Source organism: Eleutherodactylus coqui, chromosome 2 (genome assembly GCF_035609145.1).
Source record: "Eleutherodactylus coqui strain aEleCoq1 chromosome 2, aEleCoq1.hap1, whole genome shotgun sequence".
In the NCBI taxonomy this organism is placed as follows: Eukaryota; Metazoa; Chordata; class Amphibia; order Anura; family Eleutherodactylidae; genus Eleutherodactylus; species Eleutherodactylus coqui.
The window spans coordinates 185,062,412-185,072,498 of record NC_089838.1 but is presented as its reverse complement, the minus strand read 5'-3'; the positions used below and the strand labels follow the sequence as shown (position 1 = coordinate 185,072,498).

The 10,087-nt window shown below is 47.9% G+C and overlaps 1 protein-coding gene across 2 annotated transcripts in view; it reads left to right on the top strand.

Annotated features, from left to right (window-relative positions):
* The first annotated feature begins 269 nt into the window (after positions 1–269).
* MCM10 (minichromosome maintenance 10 replication initiation factor) overlaps positions 270–10,087 on the top strand; it is a 35,140-nt gene continuing 25,322 nt past the window's right edge. The window contains exons 1-4 of one of the 2 annotated variants that reach the window (XM_066592038.1): positions 270–381; positions 1,859–1,899; positions 4,632–4,928; positions 5,801–5,926. In XM_066592038.1, coding sequence (XP_066448135.1) covers positions 1,893–1,899; positions 4,632–4,928; positions 5,801–5,926 — 430 coding nt within the window. In that variant the 5' untranslated portion in view covers positions 270–381; positions 1,859–1,892. Of the gene's footprint in view, positions 382–1,858; positions 1,900–4,628; positions 4,929–5,800; positions 5,927–10,087 lie in introns of both variants that reach the window. The other variant, XM_066592037.1, reaches the window with a different exon arrangement.

Below are 10,087 nucleotides of genomic sequence, written 5' to 3'. Positions count from 1 at the left end.
GAAGCTGCACCGTTTACCAACCAAAAGATGGCCGCCGCACACCACATACAAGGAGGGCAACTTGCCCAAACACGGCAGCCTCTTCCATTTCCTTCCAGTATTAAATATGGCGCTCGTGACGTCTATGGTGTCAACGAATAGTAAACGAGGGACTGATGACGACTTACCATGGAGTTCATCCACAGCGCCGCTCTATAGCGTCCTGGTAGAGGGATGTGGCACGTATGCGTCTTTCTAGAGGTGACGTCATGACGCTCCTTACAGGGGGCGGGGCTCTGGTTGAACGCTTGGCGCGACTTTTGTGGACTGTTCGTCAGTGCTTCGCCTTCCCAGCTGCCGTCCTCACACAGCAGAGGGTTATCTCCGAGGCCCTTCCTACAGGTAGGTCTCCTATAGCACAGCTGTCCGGCCGGAGGCGAACGTGCAGAGGTCCGGCACTCCGTAGGTCCGCAGTACCCACCGCGGTTAGCTGTATCGCGGTGTTACGTGTATCTCGGGCCGTGCGAGTGCCCAGCGCAGACATGGCCGCCTTGTTCCTCGGAGCCCGCCGTGCAGGTAGCTGAGGAGGAGCCTGTTAACTAGTGGGCTGTAGGACAGCCGGTCCTGCGGGGGCGCTGCAGGCACGGCACCCACTTACAGCTAATGATTGCCACTCAACACTCCTTCAAATGAAAGTGCGCAGTAATTGCCCCGTCCGCTGCTCGTCTGTCGCTCAGCTTCAGCTGGCATACAAATCATCGCTGGTTCACTGGCGTCACGTTACGTGTAAGCGCCCGCTCCGGGTGTATGTGAGCGGAGGTCCGCCCGTCTAACCCTCTGCAGGAGTGCCAGCGGCACCCGCTCATTCATACAAGAACCTTCCATGTTGTGGGGACATAATGCCCCTTTTAGGCCCAGTGTCCACGGATGGCATTGCGGACCCTGCGCGAACGATCTGCCGTTCAAGCCGCCCGTTTCCAGTCATGGGCGTCTGCAGCTGACTTACAGCATGCCGATTTGTTTTGTGGACCTTCAGGTTTGGAAGACAAATCGCAGCATGCTCCATTTCCCTGCGGCTCCCGCACAGACGGCTTCCGCTGACGATGGAATAGCCACACTGCCACGCAGAGAACCCGGATGGGTAAGCAGTGCCCTCTTGCAGCGGGCAGGGTGTGATTCCACTGCGGGCTCCCGCCCGTGGACACGAGGCCTTATGCAGACTGAGGCTCATGTTTCTCTAAGTGCCCGGCCCGGCGCTGGTTCTTTGTGTATGGGGGATGGGGGCTAATGTGAATGGCCTAGTTGGCTGTAATGGGTCCAAGTGCTTTTTGTGAACTCTGGACATCGTCTGTGTGGATGGGTCTTTACATGCGACTTAGGGCCCGTTTACACGGGACATTTATCTCTGATTACGGCGTTCCTGCGGGACTCTGAACGATATTTATCCTGTGTAAACGGGCAAAAACATACCGCCTGCTTACAGTGAATGCAGACAGGAGCGCTCCACCCCCGTGCCGGCCACGCTGTGAGGTGCTGACGATACCCGCTCCTGAGGAGCAGCGAAGACGGGGCATCGCTCGCCCCACAGCTCCTCATGTAAATGGCGCACAAGGCAACACAAAACTAGCACAGAGTGCGAGACGCAGCAAACCTTAGTTCGGTGGCATCTGCGCCCGGTAGCCTTGTAGCGCCTACCGTGTGGTGGTCCTGGTGGGGGAAGAGCTCTGGACAGAAGGCGCTGATTGTGTGGCTGAAGAACGATTTCTCAGCCTCTGTGCTAAATCAAAACAGAAACCATGTTTTATCCGACTCGCCAATGGAGTAGATCTTCGGCTTTTGCAGTCTTTAATTTTGATGATTTCTTTCTTTGTTGTTGCAGATACAAGTGGGTAACTTTATCACCACCTCCTAATATGGAAGGTAAGTCCAGACCTATTAATACAGATCACATGATGCCATAATGGGGTACCATTGTATCCCCAAAAGTGCAAACGTGGGTAAAGAAAAGTAAGCCCATGATCTCTCAGCCAGTCCGCAGCTTTCAGAAGGGTCATGGGATCTGGACTACTCTTGATGTGGGGTAGGTCATATGAGCCTTTTCAAAGCTGCTGACTGGCTGAGATGAACCATGTGATGGACCATGTGACTCCACAGCCAGAAGGCAGGGCTGTGCGGTCTGTAAGCCAAACCTCTGGCTCCTTAATTGCCTCAGACTCAAACTCCTTTGTATAAGGAGTCGGGATTACCTGCTATAGCAGAGCTGCAGAGTCGTACAAGAACCTGGCCAGCTCTGCCAGTGACTAATGTCACTAGGGGATGTTTTACCCTTGTAACTGGGGCTCCTATGGATGCCTTAATCACAATGGAAAAATGTCAAATAAAAAAAAAAAAAATAGAAAACATGTGCATGTCCCCCCAGAGGTCTTATTTGACATCATGGGGGACATAGATAGTTAAAAAACATAATTGCATAAATAAGTAAATAAAAAGTACAGAATAAAACAAAATATACATAAGAAAGTAAATGACCCAAAGTTGACACCAACCAAAACTGTCGCCGTATGCGCCCTGTAAACCAAAACCATACATATTCTATATCAAAATGAGGAACCCATTCCTGGTACTGGTGTACCTTGATGCCACCGGAAGTGATGGGTGTACACCAGTGCTAGCCTGTTTGACAGCCAGGTGACGCCCCCACTTCGTGATTGGCTGAAAAGCTCCTGGCTGCTGCAACCTACTAGGAGTGTGGAAGGAGTATTGTAATGGATGGCGGGTTAGGGGTAGTTTAACAGGTAGGCATACATTATGCACATTAAAACATGGATGCATGTTCAGCTGATAACTTACGCCTAACTGAAACAACCCCTAACCTGCCATCCATTATGCTGCTAGGCCACGAAGCAATCACGTTAGGTGCCTGTGTGTTAACCCCCTGGCTGGCAGCGCTACCGCCACAGCCCCAGCTGCCGCGGATCACCTGCAATGCTGGCCCATCTGCCCTGCTGATCCTCCGCTCTTCGGCGTCACTCTCCGTCCGCTGCTGTCACGCTCCCCTGCGGCGGTGGAGCCTCAGCTGTTGGCCCGCTGCTGTGCTTTCTCCCCTTCTGCTCCGGCTGTGTAGTTCCCCTGCGGTGAAGGTCCCTGTGCACCACAGGAGCCTCTGCTGTTGGGCCACTGCTCTGCCTTGTCCCCTGATGCTCTGCCGCTTTTGGATGCCCCGCTCTGATGCTCTCCTACGCTGCTGCTGCTGTGCCTTCTCCCCTGTTCCTCTCCATACCCCCCTCTCAATGTGGTTGGCGCCCAGCCAATGAGGAAGTGGGGACGTCACCTGGCTGTCAAGCAGTCTAACAGTGGTGTACACCCACCACTTCCGGTGACGTCAAGGTACACCAGTACCCTTGTTCCCGTACTTTATTTTAGCGTAAATATACTACTAATTAAAAAAAGGTTAAAAAAAATAATTTTTCTAGCTTTTTACCACCAATAAAACTAAAAAACGGGGTAAAGTCAGTGAAAAAGAAATGTAAAAAAAAGCCCTATATGTCATGGGGAAAAAAACACAGCAAAATAATTTTGGTAGCTGAAGGAAGAAAAAAATAGGGAAGTAAAACCACCACATGGGTAAAATCTCTAAAAAGTGTCTGGTCCCTAAGGTACAAAACAGCCTGGTCCTTAAGGGGTTAAGGTTCATTTAAAGTCATAGTTCAGCCGCTGAGACATAAAGCAAAATACATTTATTTTCAATAGACCGCACGCTGTTCTCTCCCGAGATGTTTACACCAGCCGGACAATGGAGTGTGTGGCAGCGCCCTGCGCGATCTTCAGCAGCGGGTGAATATAGCACCCCACTTGGCTCCCTGTTGCAAACACCTAAACGCACCATGACTTGGTTTATGGTGTTGTGAGGACAAGACGGGTTCCTTTTAAACGTATATTACATTTTTTGAATGTACTGTGCCAAGGATATACTGTATACACCGAGCACCTGTGTTTTGCTTTGTGGGACAGGAGGTGATATGCTGTTGTGTTTTGTTTTTTTTTATCCCACAGAAAAACATGCAAACATAACAGAAGTCAATTGTAGTCAAAAATAGACACCTTTGAACAAAGTTTCTTTAAAGATTATGTGCACTTTTTTGGCATTTGAGAACAAAAAACATATAGATATAGAAATGCAAGTCTTTGTTTCCTCCTGACTGGAATGTGTAAACATGTATACATGTAGAGGGTTTTTATTTTTTTGTTTGACAATAGTGCATACTACACTTGCTGGCAGAAACCGACCACATGGTCCATCTAATCTGCTTTATATCATTGCTCTTGGGATGGGCTTATCCCTGACATGCTTGAATTCTTTTATTGCTGACTTTCCAATCACATCTGCTGGAAGTTTGTTCAGGCATCTACTACTACTTTGTTCTGCTACTCTTTCCGTACACTATTTTTGACCCTCTCTTCACAAAGTACACAACAAGGTCAGGTGTCTGCATTTTTGAACTACATTTGTGACCAATTATTGTCCCTGGACACAAAGTATTTTTTCCCTTGTTTTCATATTAGACACATTTAACGGCTGGCTAAATCGGGATCTGAACAGCCCCCTTACATAAAGCTGACCGCTTTGTCTTGTATTTGTTGTGTTTCAGCAGGTGATGCTGACTTGGAGCTTCTGACCTCCCTGCTAGAAGAGAGTGCGGGCGGCTGTGCGGGCTACGCTGACTCTTCAAGTGAGCCTGATGCTTATGATGACCTTTTTGATGGAGATGAAGCAGGATCTTACCATGAAAGTGACAGTGCGGGTGAAGGGCCGGACATTAAAGGGGTGCAAGAAGACTTCACCACGTTGTTTGGAGATATTGACGATCTAGAAGAAAATACAACTGTACAGGAGTCCGAAAACCAGTCGCCTTCCTCTAGCCAAGATAAATCCAAAAAAGAGTTGGAAGGTAATATGTGGTATACTCCTATGTGTTTTCTGTAGCCCTTTAGATGAGCCTGTGCCAGGTTCACAGCTCCAAATCACAAACTGCTTTCTATGGAGATGCAGAAAACTAAACAATATAACAATTGGGTCTTTATGTATCACAGCCTTCAACCTCGGTGCAGTCCGAGATCAGACTTTTATTGTAACCTAACATATAACTGGCTCTTCAGATCATTTTGATAGGTTTACCCTTTTAAATGTTTGGAATCTTAACCCCTTCACTCCTGAGTCTCCTTTTTTTTAATCTTTTGTTTTGTTTTTTTCTTATTCTTTCCTGCCCACCAAGAACTGAAGTGGATATAAAATGTCCACTCCCATGTCAAAATGTCATGTTAACAAATCCAACCAAAATGAATCCTCCTAGATTTATTTCCGCCTTCAAGGTGTGTTTTTTACATGTAGTGAAACCCAACCTTATATATGCCTAGCATTTGTTAAGGTGCATTAGACACAAAGATGATCGCTCAAAAGCCATCATTTTGCATAATCTACTAATTGGTACTAATGCCTTCTAGTACCAATTAGTAGTGTGTGAGCCGCCTGGAGCTGAATTTATTCAGAGGACCACCCACTGTTCCCTGAATAAATTCTTGGTTCTGACAGCTGAGACAATATGATCAGCTGTAACCAGCGCTCCCCGGGCACAACACAGCTGTCTTATCAGCTGTTCTGCTGAACAACGGATTTCAAGCCGAACTGAAGTCCATTGTTTGGCAGAAAACTGAAAGATGGGCACATTTACACGCAATGACTATTGTTCAAAAGATGGCTTTTGAGCGATAATTGTCTAAATTGGCCTTTAGTCAGCTCACATTGTCCCTAATTACTCACTAGATGAACTTGGAAAAATGCAGGAGCAAATTAAGAAGTTGCAGGAAAAGCTTCAGCAGGCAGCTATAGTCCAGACCACGAGCTCTGTACCAGAACAGAAGTCGCCAAAGAATGCAATCAAGACTTCAGGTAAGATGTTTTGCATATATTTACTATGACAAAGGTTCTCCTACTTGAATCTTCACACTTTTTGGAAGCCTTCCTACAGTTTAGTTGTAAAGCTTCTTGTTATAAAAGTTCACTTACGGTAATGGCAACAAGTGTAATCCAAACTTTAGAAAGATTTTGGGATTCTGTGAGCTCTGTCAACCACGTATTCTAGCTCAGGGAGGTCTGGGAGGAGCGTTTGGAGTAGTTTGAGTATATATTGTGGAATGTCTGAAGGTGATACGTCCTCCATAACTCCCCTGAGTTTGAGATTATTCCTTCTGGATTGGTCTTGCAGATCTGTGACCTTTTCTCTCAAATATGCAACTTCTTCTAGACTACCATGGGCGTCTACTAGTTCATTGTGGGCTTTGGTGAATTCTCCCATTTTATGCTCCATGTGGTCAGTTCTAGTGGCTCGGTGGTCTGTTAGCCTTTAGTTGACCGGAGAGATTTGATATCTTTGGAGATGTCTTTTTGTAGCGAGATTAGCATATTCTTTAGAGCATTTACGGTTAACGGGCTTTCAGAGTCCGGGTAAGCTTGTAGGTTGTTGATAGGATCTGTCTGCTGGGGGGGGATGTTGGGGCTGCCCGGGGTATGCGGAAGGGATCCCGGAGAGGAATTTTGGGACAGAGCCACAGGGCTTTGAGTGATGGATGTTTCTTCGGTTTCAAGGTTGCTTGGATGAGGCGTAAAGGGTTTGTTTCTATTGCTTCGCGGACCAGGGGGGAAGTATTCTGAGAGTCTCCTGGGGACAGTTGTTTTGATGCGTCTCTTAACCATCCAGTGCAGTTAGTGTCTGAATAGGCGTTGTAAATTAGCTGTCTCTTGTGTATCTACTAATCCGCCAGAGGAAGTGTTGTTTATGGGAGTCGTTGGAAGGCCTAGTTAAGTTGTGTGACGTTCTTCAGGGACTCATTGGTGCTGGGTGGTCTTATGTGCTGCTTTGGAGCCACATGTAGTGGGTCAGGTTACGACATGCGGTCATACTATTCCATCTTGAATGCCGTGGAGCAGCGCTCCTACGGAGTTCTAAAAAGTTAGTTAAGTATGGCTTTGCCTGATGAGGGTCTTTTCTTTAGCGTGATCTAGGTTTAGAGCTACTCAGACTAGGTGCGGGTAGGCGCCTGTAGGGAGACGGGTTCCGATTTAGAGGAGTACTCTTTTTTTTTTTTTTTTTTTCCCCCTCTATTCAGACGTGTCTGTGCGATGCCGAGGCGGGCAAGCAGCGTTCTGTGTCAGAAACGTTTGGCGCTACGTCTATTTTCGTGTAGCCGTGGCAAATTCTGTGTGGCAGATTAGTTGAAGTTCTTTGCTTGTTATCTGCCTATGGGACTCCTCCACAGGGCCTTGGAGGTGGATCCTCCCTGTTAGTCTTTTTCTAGTCACCCTTTTACAGGGAGGGTGAAGGAGTGGAGGGGGAGAAGCTCTCTGTCGCTTCCTCTATGTCCTCCGCTTTTACAGGCCTTGGTCTGTGCAGGGGCCCAATACCCCCAGGCTTCAGTGTCCCTTATTAGTTTCCCAGGCTTATATGGCTGCCTGGGGAGGCTTCTTCTGTGCTTGGGGGAGGGGAGAGCGGGTGTAACCAGGTCTCTCTGGTGCTGTATCCCGCAGCCGCGGGTCTCCTCCCTTCCCTCAGGCTACCACTGCTGCTCAGCACCCGACTTCTCCCCTCTCAGCAGTGTCCTACCTCCCGTCTCACAGGGACTGCCGTCCGCTGCCTCTTCGGGATCGCTGGGTTGGAGGATCCTCTTCAGCCGCTGCGGGGAGCTCCTCTCTCTTCCCCCTCGGCCGTGCTCACTTCCGGTCCGCTCTGCGCTTACTTCCGGTATACGGGTCCCGGTACTCCAGCCCGCGGCTTCTGCTCGGCAAGCAGGCCGCACCGTGCTCCGCGGCCGATCTGGACGCAGGACGGCTCAAATTGCTCCTCAGGTCTCGGGGATGCCGATCGGCCGCCTCTCAAGTCTCCCGGGTGGCTTCTCTCACAGGTATGATCTCCGTTGTGTTAGGCTGCAGCGGAGCTCCTTCTCCTGCGACTTTCCTGCCGTTCGCCAAGCCACACCCCCCCCTTTAGAAAGATTTTATTGACCTCTTTATTTACCATTTTCTCTTCCCCTTTTGTATAGATTTCTCTTCGTTTAATTCTAATGCTAGTACTACATAGAAAGAATGATCATGATGTGGCTTTAGTTTTTTCTTGCCTAGGAAGGCAGTTGGGATTTTAGAGGCGAATTAAAGACCCAGTTTATGTAGCCCCTTGCTGTACCAGCAATTGAACCCCTGGCCATGCTAATGCGTGATAACCTGAACATTAGAGATGAGCGAACGTACTCGGTAAGGCCGATTTTGCAATCGAGCATCGTGATTTTCGAGTACTTCACTACTCGGGTGAAAAGAAGCCGGGGGGTTGCAGAGGGGAGTGGGGGGGAGAGAGAGAGCTCCCCCGTGTTCCGCGCTGCTACCCCTCGCTCCGCCCCGCCCCCCGGCGACCCCCGAATCTTTTCACCCGAGTAGTGAAGTACTCGAAAATCGCGGTGCTCGATTGCGAAATTGGCCTTACCAAGTACGTTCGCTGATCTCTACTGAACATCATAGGCGGCATGGTGGTTGCCAGAGTCCAACACAAGCTTCAACTTCACAGATAACTTTGTTCTGTTCATAACTCAGACCCATCTCTCCCTAATCGCAAACTTCTGATCTTGCCATAAACCCAGATACGTCTGTCACCCTTAGTGTATCCCTTTCTAGTCAAGAATCTGACCTTTTTGAAGTCAAACTACACTTTCTGTTGGGTGGATCATTCCTATTGTACCTTTTAGCTTAAATTTGCCCCCGTTACTCTAACCTTTATACTACTAACTATCCCTGTTCTATTAGGGCCTTTATGGCTTTGATGGACACCTAGGGATCCCTTTCAATATCCTGAATTGGGTGCATCCATGCAATCAAAATGACATGCTTGTAATACTTACTCTATTTATTTAGGGTTCTCCCAGTGCCTGTCCCAGTTCACATTTTTAGGATTCTCCAGAGGAAGATACTCTCCTTTATTTGGGCTTCTAGATCAAGAATATCAAAGTTCACAATGTATGCTTATAAGCTAGATGGAGGATTGGGGGGAGGGAAGTACCTATCCTTTCAAAGCATTATCCGGTGACTGCTATTGTCCAGCTCACTTTCTTGCACTCTTACCAAGTCAGCTCCTTTTTGGGTCTTGCTAGAACTTCCAAACGCTGATGCAGTCTCTATTGACTCACTTCTCTGGATACTCCCAAAATTCAGACCTCCTCTTCTTACCCCTTTGTGTGCCATTCTTTTTGTCTGGGATTCAGAATCTACAATCCCCGCATATGCCTCCTACCCACATTTGGAACAATCCTTTTTTTTCCCCTGGGGATACGTCACCCCCTCCTTGTTCCACTGGTGGTGTTCTAATGGTTTCTTCAAACAAAATCGCCTGCTTACAAACAAGGAGATTGTTTTGTTCCAATCCTTGCACTCCTTATGCCATCTCTAGTTAAGAACATTTTTGGTATCTCCAACTTAAACATTGGGCGTCCACCCCTGTGTGAGGTTGAGAAGACTTTCACAAACTTATGTCCTATGTGCGTGTTTGTGTTTACTCCCCGAACTCTTCAATTCTGTTTACTTATTCAAGGTAAAATTATTATTAGTATTAGTTAACACGCTGCTCTCAACATTCCTATGTGCGGGCATGGGAGCAAGATGTAGCTCACGGTAGAGACCCTGCTGCCTGAAACATAGTATGGTCCACTTTCCTAAATCTGCAAACAAGGTGCTATCTGGTGCCTGCAAGGATATCACATTATGTACCTAACTACTTGGCCTCCTGCTTCAGAGGATGTGCTGTCCTAGGTACAATCCTCCATATATGGTGGACATGCCTTAGGGTAGTCTGCATTTGGTCCAGGATCTACATTCTGCCCCATAGCCTGTTTTAATGTTCTCCTCCGTTGTGATTCGTGGGTAGCCTTGCTATATTATGACACACAGCTCTATCTTGCTCCCAACGCCACCTCCTTACTTTCCTCCTTTTGTCAGCAAAACAAACCATAGCCCACTCTTAACCCTTTCTAATCCACTGTCTGACGCCTAAAGACATTCTGATTGAAGGCTGTA